The 12,112-nt window shown below is 41.0% G+C and overlaps 1 protein-coding gene across 3 annotated transcripts in view; it reads right to left on the bottom strand.

Annotated features, from left to right (window-relative positions):
- Positions 1–12,112, bottom strand: part of LCP1 (lymphocyte cytosolic protein 1) — a 104,808-nt gene that overhangs the window by 13,331 nt on the left and 79,365 nt on the right. For all 3 annotated transcript variants that reach the window (XM_055426073.2, XM_055426072.2, XM_055426074.2), the window contains exons 9-13: positions 9,310–9,405; positions 7,598–7,793; positions 5,419–5,497; positions 3,621–3,735; positions 2,445–2,578 (exon numbers count right to left, since the gene is read on the bottom strand). In XM_055426073.2, the coding sequence (XP_055282048.1) occupies positions 2,445–2,578; positions 3,621–3,735; positions 5,419–5,497; positions 7,598–7,793; positions 9,310–9,405 (620 nt within the window). The remainder of the gene's footprint in view (positions 1–2,444; positions 2,579–3,620; positions 3,736–5,418; positions 5,498–7,597; positions 7,794–9,309; positions 9,406–12,112) is intronic.

Raw genomic sequence — 12,112 nt, 5'->3', positions numbered from 1 at the left:
TAAGCAGGTTTTAGAAAAGGCAGAGGCACCAGAGATCAAATTGCCAACATCCGCTGGATTATGGAGAAAGCAAGAGAGTCCAGAAAAACATCTATTTCTGCTTCATTGACTATGCCAAAGCCATTGACTGTGTGGATCACAAGAAACTGTGGAACATTCTGAAAGAGATGGGAATCCCAGACCACCTGACCTGCCTCTTGAGAAACCTGTATGCAGGTCAGGAAGCAACAATTAGAACTGGACATGGAACAACAGATTGGTTCCAAATAGGAAAAGGAGTACGTCAAGGTTGTATATTGTCACCCTGCTTATTTAACTTATATGCAGAGGACATCATGAGGAACGCTGGGCTGGAAGAAGCACAGCTGGAATCAAGATTGCCAGGAGAAATATCAATAACCTCAGATATGCAGATGACACTTCCCTTATGGCAGAAAAGCCTCTTGAGGAAAGTGAAAGAGGAGAGTAAAAAGGTTGGCTTGAAGCTCAACATTCAGAAAACAAAGATCATGGCATCTGGTCCCATCACTTCATGGGAAATCAATGGGGAAACAGTGTCAGACTTTATTTTTTGGGGCTCCAAAATCACTGCGGATGCTGACTGCAGCCATGAAATTAAAAGACGCTTGCTCCTTGGAAGGAAAGTTATGACCAACCTAGATAGCATATTAAAAAGCAGAGACATTACTTTGCCAACCAAGGTCCGTCTAGTCAAGGCTATGGTTTTTCCCGTGGTCATGTATGGATGTGAGAGTTGGACTGTGAAGAAAGCTGATCATCGAAGAATTGATGCTTTTGAACAGTGGTGCTGGAGAAGACTCTTGAGAGTCCCTTGGACTGCAAGGAGATCCAACCAGTCCATTCTAAAGGAGATCAATCCTGGGTGTTCATTGGAAGGACTGATGCTAAAGCTGAAACTCCAATACTTTGGCCACCTCATGGGAAGAGTTGACTCACTGGAAAAGACTCTGATGCTGGGAAGGATTGGGGGCAGGAGGAGATGGGGATGACAGAGAATGAGATGGCTGGATGGCATCACCAACTCGATGGACATGAGTTTGAGTGAACTCCGGGAGTTGGTGATGGACAGGGAGTCCTGGCGTGCTGTGATTCATGGGGTCACAAAGAGTCAGACATGACTGAGCGACTGAACTGAACTGACTGAACTGAAAGGAAAAAGATGATCTGAGCATCACTGAATTCTGGGATAACTTCAATGATCAAATACTTAAGAGTCCTGAAAAACTAGGGTGGGTGAGTACAGGAGTAAAATTTGAATAAATAAAGGCCAACATTTTTCCAAATTTGATGAAAATTGTAAACCCACAGATGCAAGAAGCTCAACAAACCTCAAGTTCAAGAAACACCAAAGTACATCATAATCAAACTACTTAAAACCAATGATTAAGAGAAAATCTTGAAAGAAGCCAGAAAAGAAAAGACATGACCTACAGAGGAACAATGGAGAAGTTAATGGCAACCCACTCCAGTATTCTTGCCTGGAGACTCCCAAGGCCAGAGGAGCCTAGCAGGCCATGGTCCACAGGGTCGAAAGTAGTCAGACACAACTGAAGCCACTTAGCACTGAGGAAGAAAGGTAAGAAATACAATAGATTTATCACCGGAAACAATGCAAGCTAGAAGACAGTGAACACTACCTTCAAAATAATGAAAGAAAAAATTATCAACCTAGAATTCTACACTCAGGTAAAATACCTTGCAAAAATGAAATAAAGACTTTCTCAGCAGCAGTAGCAGACATATAGAAGCTAAAATAATTCCTTGCCAACAGATCTGCACCACTAGAAATATTTCAAGCAGAAGGCAAATGGTATCAGATAGAAATCTGGATCTATACCATGAAAAGAAAAGCACCCGAAATGACAGATATGTAGGTAAATATAGCATATTTCCCCCCTTATTTTGAAAGTCCCTTTAAAGGATAAGTTACTATTTTTACATCAATCAGTTAAAAGTTAGAGGATGGGGGAAAAACGTATCATGCTAAAACTAATCAAGAAGCTGTATCACTATCTGGAAAAACAGCTTTTAGAGAAAAAGAGTATTGTCAGGAATAGGGTCACTTCACATGAAAAAGGGTGATTCATTCAGAAAACATAACAACCTTAAATACTGATGAACTTGACAAAAGAATTTCAAAGTACCTGAAACAAAACTGATGGAAATGAAAGAAAAAACAAACAAACAAAAAGACAGAACAGGCCCAGCACCCCCACAACATTCCTTTGGGTTTAATATTAGCTTAAAATATAGTTTTACTGGATTAAATCACATTCCTGAAATGTGCTAGTACTTTTCTAGATTAAAAAAATACATTCAATCAAACCTATATTGTAAAGCAATCATCAATTAATTAAAAATAAATATAATTTAAAAAATAAAGAATATGTTCAATAAAATGCCATTTCCCTGAGCTGTATTACCTTCTCATTAACTGCCAGACCAAGGCCAACGTTAGGGTGCGGTTTCCTTCATTGAGATCTTGTCCACCAATGCCAACCAGGGAGAACTTCGCTTGATTCTTCCCCAGTTCCACTGCATAGTTACAATTCTCAAGCTGTTAATGAGCAGGAAAGGAAACAATCTAATGTCATCATCTCTTTGACGATAAATACCAGAGGAAGTAAGATGATAAAAATAGACACAAAATGAAATAATAAGGTCAGACTGAATAATCTCTCAAGTCTCTAGTTCTGCAATTCTAGGATTCTAAATTAGTCAAATAATTTTCCACCTTTTTAAAAAAATGTATTTGGTTACACTGGGTCTCAGTTCCGGCATGCAGGATCTGGTTTCCCAACCAGGATTGAAACCCCCTGCAATAGGAGCTTGGAGTCTTAACCACTGGACCAGCAGGGAAGTCTTATTTATTTATTTCCACCTTTTCTTAAACAGTGCCCCTCACTCTCATCAAAAGAAAAAAAAATTATTCATGGTGTACCAGGTGTAAAGCCAAAATGAGTTATTACGATGACCATTTTCGTGGCTCTATCCCATGACATAACTAGAAAGCCACACTGAATAACCTGTCTATAATATCCCTAAAATAGTTGAATTTGTAGAGATTGACCTGGAAAATCCAGATCCTGTAAGCACACAGTGGACCGACATATGGGATGGGTGTTCCTGTGGCTACCATTTATGGATTACTGGGTCACAGGGACAATAAATGGTGGGAAATGTTCGTGCCACTCCTGTGGTTGTGGCTGCTTTTACAAAACAATGTGTTCTCACTAGACATACTATTTGTACATGTCAAACTGTGAGTACAAGTTTCGATCCTTTAGAAAATTAGAATGAGGATCTTGCTGGAGGGAAAGGCACCCCACAGCTCTGCTTGCTCTAATTATCTTAATTAGAATTTTTACATCATGACGCTTAAAGACATCCAACACGGAATTATAAATAAGCAATCAACTGAAATAATGAACTCCCTTTAATAAAAACCACTCAGGTTTCTGATTGCTGTACTCTTCAGTTAATCCCCGGATAAGCACTTCTTATCTGAGCTTGGCTTCCTGATAAAAGTATTCACACGGTACTCTTGTGGGCTTATGACTTCACCTGATGACCAGAACCTCACAAGAGTCATCATTTACCTTCTTCATGTTACCCCCAAGTTTGGGGTATGGTGGTTTGTTTACTCTGTTCCAATCAACAGGGACTTTAATCTTTTCGTAGAGCTGGAAGATGACCAGGGCATCTGATAAGTCACTGAATGAAAACAAACACAAGAGAATTCTCAGATACCCAACATTTATGAAGGGCCTGGAGCGGGCCAGGCAACTCTTTATACATCAGTTCAAAGGGCATTCCCAGCAACTTGGCCTCATGGGTATCAGTCACTTCATCTTTAGAGGGGAAGAAATTCTGACTCAGAGAAAGGGAGGGAGCTTCCTAGAAGTGTCCTCCAGGTGTGACCACTAATGCCTCTTCAGCAGAAACATACATTCTCCAGAAAAATAAACAGCTCCAACAAATGGCGTTGGAGACACGCCCACAAACTGAACATTTACTGTTTGGCCTGCTTGTGAGCAGATCTTGGGTATAACATAGCGTCGATTTGTTCTTTTGCTGCTGGGTTATGATTTTTGTACAGTAAGTCCCCAACATATGAACCTTCAAGTTGCAAACTTCCAAAGACACGAATGTATGTTTGCCATGTCCAATCACATAAGTTAGGGTGCACATCTGGCATACACTGTCATGACCTGCACCCTCTACAAGTGGTTATGCTTCTGTGTACTTTACTGTACAGGTTTCCCTGGTGGCTCAGCGGTGAAGAATCCACCTGCCAATGCAAGAGATGTGGGTTCGATCCCTGGGTTGGGAAGATCCTCTGGAGAAAGAAATGGCAACCCACTCCAGTATTCTTGCCTGTGAAATTCCATGGATAGAGGAGCCTGGCAGGCTACAGTCCATGGGGTAACAAAGAGTCGGACACAACTGAGCGACTGAACATGCTCGCAGGATGCGCATATAGAGTACAGCATCTTTATTTCTTGCCTGTCAACTTGATGCCAGCCCCTGTGTGCCAGCTGTTGTACTGGGCCACAATACTTTCCAAGATACTGTAAGATTAAAAATGTTTTTCTTTATTTTTGTGTTTGTTTTTAATGTATTATTTGTGTGAAAAGTATTATAAACCTATTACAGTATAGTACTATATAGCTGATTGCGTTAGTTGGTCTAGTCAAGGCTATGGTTTTTCCAGTGGTCATGTATGGATGTGAGAGTTGGACTGTGAAGAAAGCTGAGCGCCGAAGAATTGATGCTTTTGAACTGTGGGGCTGGAGAAGACTCTTGAGAGTCCCTTGGACTGCAAGGAGATCCAACCAGTCCATTCTAAAGAAGATCAGTCCTGGGTGTTCACTGGAAGGACTGATGCTGAAGCTGAAACTCCAATACCACCTCATGCAAAGGGTTGACTCATTGGAAAAGACCCTGATGCTGGGAGGGATTGGGGGCAGGAGGAGAAGGGGATGACAGAGGATGAGATGGCTGGATGGCATCACCGACTTGATGGACATGAGTTTGGGTAAATGGACAGGGAGGCCTGGCGTGCTGCGATTCATGGGGTTGCAAAGAGTCGAACACGACTGAGCGACTGAACTGAACTGAAAAGGTTAACTTTGTTGGACTTTTGAACAAAATGGACTTACGAACACCCTCTCTGAACAGAACTCATTTGTATGTCAGGGACTTACTGAACTAAATACATAGCAAGGTTGGTGTATGGAAGTGAGTTTTTCGATACCTGCTGATCAGTTCCCCCCTTCTCACTGAGGTGCGCACATTTTTTGAAGAGAACTGCACACCAGAGTGACATTTGAAATCTTGGGCACCTTCACAGGTCTTGGCACCTTATATTCAGGAAGAGGCCCTCAATATTCTTACCTGTACAAATGATTCACTCGCGGGTTTACACCCAGGGAGTTCATCCAGTTCCTAAAAGTCCGCTCTTCTCTCGTCTCACCTAAATGATTGGAGACTGGTTATCTTTCAGGCACCAAGGAAATACGCTTTTTTATGATCAAAGTTTAACTAAAGCAGCTGTCACAAATACTGAAAGTACAATAAAAAAATAAAAACCCTAATGGATTTGAATGAGGGTTGCTATTCTGCATTGTTTTTCCATTTCAATTCAATGAGAACAGCATCTATTAGTATTAACAGCGTACAAAAGTCCATGCAGGGAAAGTGTTCAGGGTTGCCCTTCAAAGGCTTACATTCTTTCTGGAAGAATATGTGTTTTAAGAATCAAAGAGGGATCATGCAAACTAGAGGGCTACCATATGAGGTGGATATTTATATTTGAGTTGAGGTAAAGGAGAGAACTGTACAGGCTACATTTGGAGGGAGTGCAATTTGAGCTTTACCTTAGAGGGCTAGTAAAATCTGGATGGTAAAGAGGAAATAGGAGAGGATCTGGGGGGACAGGAAAGGAGGGCGGGGTAGGAGATTATGTAAATATGAACACAAAGGGAACTACAGACAAGGTCTGCATTGAGACTGTTAGAAGCTGACTTCAGGTATCTGTGTAGTCCAGTCCACACCGGTAAGGCTGTCTGGTGGCTGGAGCCAGAGTTGGGGATCTTTGGATGCCAGGTAGCAGATTTTGGTTGATATATTAGACAATGACAGTCATTAGGGGTTCTTTTTCAATTAGTATAATAAATTCTTGAGCAAGGCAGAATTATAATGAAAGCAGTACTATGACGTGTTTGGCAGCAGTGTGCAGAATTGCTGAAAGGCAATATGCATTTAAATTAAATACACAGAGGGGAGGGTGTTTGACACCAGCACATGGGCGCATTCAAGTGCTTGATGGATGGAGGGCTAGGCCCCAAAGACCTATTGAACCAGTTGGTGTATGACTGAGTAAGAGTCTGGAAGAGCAGAAAGGAAAAACAACAATCTAAAAGTCATTCCGTGGGAAGAATTATTAGTATTTGCTGATTCAAGAGATTTAGGGGTGAAGGAGAGGAAGATATCAAAGTGGAACACAGGGTTTTGGTGACTGAAGAGAGAAAAATGTGATATGACTCATGGAAATGGAGAATTTCTAAAGGAGAGTGGATGGGATGGGAGCTTAGCGGGTGGATACAAAGGCAATGCGAGGGAGGGGGAATGATCAGTTCTGCTTTTCATATTGATCAATCCTGATCAATACGCTGAATTTCAAGCAACAGTGATGGACCCAAATGTAGATGATCTAGAAGCAGCTAGAAATGGGTGATGAGAGGGCTTGACATACAAACTTGGTAGTCAACAGAATGCATGGACCCCTGACCACCATACATCAAAATCATACAAATGCATAGTGTTGGAACATGGAATGACTTTTTATTTCCAGCTGGAGTAAAGCACTGTAGAAAAGGGTTAACCAGTTCTTTAAAATGTAGACTTCCTTTCTTTGGAGATATTTGCTTATTATTATTTTTGTATGGATTTTTCTATCTCAATAATGGGACTCATTCACAATGGGAAAAAAAGAGAAAACCATCTCTGGCAACTTCACCTATTAGAACCTGACTAAAATCTGTGTGACTTTTGTCTACGTTTAGGGCATTAACTCCCTAAATATAACTGTCATGGATTTTGCCTCAAAATATTATTCCATGACCCCCATTACCCAAATCAGAGATAAAACAAAAACCTCAGTAAGGACCTCTTAGCATAAGTTAAATATCATTTTTAGATGACAAGTGGTTGCAATTTCTTGCCTCTAGGAATTAACACTCAGTCCATTAAGTACATAAATTAGGCTTCTGGAACTCAGGATTTATTTCATCCAATAATTAAATGCACTGTCTTCCCTAAAACATTTAATTCTGATAATGGATGAAGCCCATGTATAATGGATGCAATAGAATGGTAGTTGATTATTCCTCCTTGGTTGTAATTGACTTGATTAATCTATTTATTCTCTTTGTTAGGTACCAGAGAATTGATGACCTGTTTGCAAATCTCCCACGTGAGGGGCTTATGTTTGCTTAGGAGGTGATTCTGAATTACTCTTGAATTAGAACTGGGACTGCTTCTCAGAACATTTATGCAGCTGGTTTCCAGTTACCTTCAAGAGCCCCCCAGTCGATGTCCTGGTTCTCAGGCTTATGCAGGGCAGGGTATTTGTTAAAGAGGTTGGCAATAAAAGCCAAGTTCAGCTTGGGGTTCCCTCGGACAACATCTGTGGCCGTGACAAACTGGCGGCAGCCCAGCCTCTCCGCCTGCTGCAACATGCATTCTGCCCTCTGGATGTCGTCCTTCTCCTGCGATGGAAAAGGACATCCATCTCAAGGCTGGGTCAGAGCTTCTCCGGGCACAAAGCAGACACCGGTAACATGAAAATGAGGGGCATCTTACCGAAACCCTCAGTGTTCGACCTCAGGTAGACAACTAGTAACAACAATTTGCCTGGACCCAAATCAGAAGGGGGCTCCCCTGGTGGCTCAGACAGTAAAGAATCTGCCTGCAATGTGGGAGACCCAGGTTCTATCCCTGGGTGAGGAAGATCCCCTGGAGAAGGGACTAGCTACCCACTCCAGTATCCTCCCATGGACAGAGGAGCCTGGTGGGCTACAGTTCATGGGGTCACAAAGATTCAGACATGACTGAGTGACTAACACACATACACAAACAAATCAGAGTTTCAAGTAAGAGGAATATCGACTTAATTAATCGAGTCCTCCTATCTTTATACAGAGCAGGACCATTTCAGATGAATGGTTGGTTGTCTCGTTTTTAAAGAGATGCAATAGATTCTACAATTCTATCATTTAAGTTGATCTTAATTATTTTCAACCATTAGGCTTTCTTTTTATTATCTTCTGGCATAGCAGCAGCAGCAGTAGTATTCGTCGCTCAGTCGTGTCCGACTCTTTGAAACCCCATGTGCTGTAGCCCACCAGGCTTCTCTGTCCATGGGATTCTCCAGGCAAGAATACTGGAGTGGGTAGCCGTTCCCTTCTCCAGGCAATCTTCTTGCACAGACTTCACAAAAAGTTCATTTATTAAATAATAAATTACACTTATTTTTAGTTCATTAAAAATATTTACATCTGTAAACAAGAGCTTCTGATTAGTTTAACTTCTTTACCCACATTCAGCTGGTGTACCTGCAACTCTGACAAGATAAAATTTAACATACATAGTGTCACTGGTAAATATACAATACCAATTTGGCTTTGCAGACTTCAGATTGAACATCACTCCTTAACATAGTAAAAGTCTATTCAAATAGGACTAGAGAATTTAGTCAAGTAAACTGTTAATAGAAGACTTAAGTTTCATTGAAATACAATTCACTGCCTCTTAATGCTGTTAAAAGTCTATAAAGCACTAATTTTCAGACAACTAGAACTTACTAAAACTGGAATTATCTCTTAATATGATGTTGTACTAGTTAATACTATAGATTATATATTTTAGATGTTCTACTTCTCATTCAGGAATGAGTTTTTTTCTTTCAAATTTCTTTTTTAAAAAATATTTATTTATTTCTTGGCTGAGTTAGGTCCTGGTTGTGGTATGTAGGAACTACACTGTGTAATTCCAGATCTTTTGTTGCAATGCATGGACTCCACTCCTCTCTTTGCTTAATGTTTATTTCCAGATTCAACTTTCCACAATTACTACCCAAAACTGTTAACAGTTTTTAAAAATTTAACAGGGCTCTAAGCAGAGATGTCTACTCAGGGACCTCTGGAGCCAGCATCACACAGGGCAATGGAATCGCCAATGCAGAGGAATAACAGCATTGAAACACGACTTGGGGTGTGGACTTACCCTCAGTCCTGACATGTCAATAACAACAGCAGGAATACCTTCTTCATCTCCTTTTGGAGCCACCTGTTCAAGCAGGTGGTAATAAGCTTTCGAGTCCTGTGAGAAATGAGGAAATTACAATTTCAAGATGGCATAGCTAATTACACACTTAGCACAACAATAATTTCCCCAAAGCAAACATATTTCATTTCTTATCCAACTATCATTCAAGAATGCAACTTAATTAACAAAGCTGGGAACAGTCACTAATTTTAATTTTCCACTTGTCCCTTACATATTATATTTATTTGCCTTTCTTTTTAAAAGAAGTATAACAGTTAAAAATACAGGACAGATATAAAAGGCAACCCAAAGCAGCAAATACTATTCTGCTGCCCTCAGGAGAGAAAATAATTTATTTACATGTATTAAATTGTATACAGGAAAATATATATACCTTTATATTGCTGTAGAAGTCAGTCAGCTAAGGTATAATTTTAAAAAAAAGTGACAGAAAAAGGAAGCAGAAGTTTAAAGCAGAGTTTAAAAATACATTTAAATGGACAATCAGCAAAAGAAAAAGATTTCAAAGACAAAAGATTGAAGCATTCACAAGCAATCTTAATGCCAAAGGAGAAATATTAAGTGCACTTAATATTGATCAAGAAGCTAGAAAAAGTGATTAAATTTAGTTATCTCAGAGAGGATATAGATATTGAATTCTCATGTTTTCTTAGATTCTGGAAATAGGTTTATTGACAAGAAATTTTCTGAATCACAGTCAAAGTTTCTCATTCAATGAAAGCATACAAATTTTCAGGTAATTTTTTATTTAAATCGCTGAAAGACATCTGTTTCTCTGTTTTTTAAAACTGGGTAGAGCCTGAGGAAACCAGAGGTACGCCCACCCTTGTGACCTGAGAAAGATGAGAAGGGACAGTGCCAGGCGCAGATGCTGCATCCGGGAACCAGATTTGCATCTCTTCCTTCTACCCTACCCTTCTCTTACTTTCTGCTATAGCTCTTTCAAAGTCAGTGAAAGTTCCATGCAGCTGTTTTGCTGTTTAGTCCCTAAGTCGTGTCCTACCCTTGCATCCCCATGGACTGTAGCCCACCAGGCTCCTCTGTCCTTGGGATTCTCCAGGCAAGAATATTGGAGTGGGTCACCATTTCCTTCTCCAGGGGATCTTCCCAACCCAAGGATCGAACCCAGGTCTCCTGCATTGGCAGGCGGGTTCTTTGCCATCTGAGCCACCAGGGAAGCCCTCCATGCAGATGTTAGGCATGAATAAAATCTGCATGTCACATGTCACATCTGTTTAGCTTTGCTGAGAGTCATCTCATTTCACGGGACCCTAAGAAACCCGTTTCACTCACTCTGTCTTGGGCGTTTTCCCCTCCTTTGCTGCCTTGGTGTGATTTAAAGGCATCCCCTAAAGTTGCCAGATGTTGACTCAGCACTGACCTCGGTGGTGATGCAGCTGCTCCAGGAGAACAGGAACAACCCCTGTACCTGTCCTCAGCCTCCCAGCTCCTATCTCACATTCTAAAGAACACAGCCTTTCAGTCACAGGAAATCAGGTACATTTATGGCTCAGACTAAGCATCCTAATTTTGTCTGAAAAGTGTGGCTGAAATAATGGCCAAGTCTAACTGTTGAGGGCAGAGGGAGATAATGCTGTCCAACTCCTGTTAAATTCTAGGCTGGCTGCTTGTGCCAGAAGAATGTGAATAACCAATGAAACTGTGTAGTTAGAAAAAACAAACGGCATCATTAGCTGATGTCCTAAGGAATGGGGGCCTTTCCATCTGGAAGCTTTGCTCTAACGGGTACCGTGCCTGGCAGACCTTGAATTCTAAACACCAGAGAAAGAGGGAAGCTGTCACTCAAGAATTAAAAGCTGGAGTTGACTCTTGGTGAGTCATGTGACCTTTCCTCTGACTCTTCCTCTTTGGAGAAAATGTCTTTTTTTAACTTTTGAGAAAGTGGAAGACTGAATTATTTTCCTCATGTTGCACACCAGCATCTCATACCATTTCCGACTGGGGACTGACATTCCTTCCTGCTCCTTAAGCTCTTTCTATGTGGATATATCTGTCATCAATGCCAACAAGCTGGTCCTTTCACCCTGACATGGAACTTTTCACAAACTTGCAAACCACAAGGTGTGTTTCCTTAGCTTTTCAACCTTTGGATCCCTGTTGTAGGACTAATTGTGTCTTTTACATTTTCTGGGGTTAATTCTCATTTCAGATCATTTCCAGAATCATTATCTTTACTGTATCACTCTGGTTTCTACAAATGCAAAGCTTTCAAGAAGTTTACAAATTGTCTTTAGAGGAGTACTGTGTATGCTGGTCAAGGACCATGGAGATCAACTGCTCAACTGGAGCCCGGGCCCCATTCTCCAGCTCTGTGAACTTGAACAAGTTCCTTATATTCTCTTTACCTTGGTTTCCTTACCTGCAAAATGAGCAAAGAATAACCCTTATCTCAAAGACGTGTCGTGAGGATTAGAGGAGTCATACATACATAAGGCAGCTAGAACAGTACCTGGTGTGCAGTCTTTGCTATGATTAGTGTGATCAGAAGAGTAATCCTGGTTTGATTTTCTTTGGAAAGGAATCCCCATCTGATGCTCCCATTGACAAAATCAGAAAGACATTAGACTCCTATGGAGACTCTCTTCACCTGAAAATCAGTCTTCTCTCTTGCCCTTTGTCTATTTCACCCTCATCCCTCTGTATCGGGATGTTGAAACTCTAGGGAACACCCATCACGTTTGGTGCCATGCAGTTACCAGGGCCTCGGACAGATCTGTAT

The sequence above is a fragment of the Moschus berezovskii genome, chromosome 13, assembly GCF_049115385.1.
Source record: "Moschus berezovskii isolate FMDL1 chromosome 13, NW_MosBer_1.0, whole genome shotgun sequence".
Classification (NCBI taxonomy): Eukaryota; Metazoa; Chordata; class Mammalia; order Artiodactyla; family Moschidae; genus Moschus; species Moschus berezovskii.
Note: the sequence above shows the minus strand (reverse complement) of the source record. Positions and strands in the feature narration are given on the sequence as shown.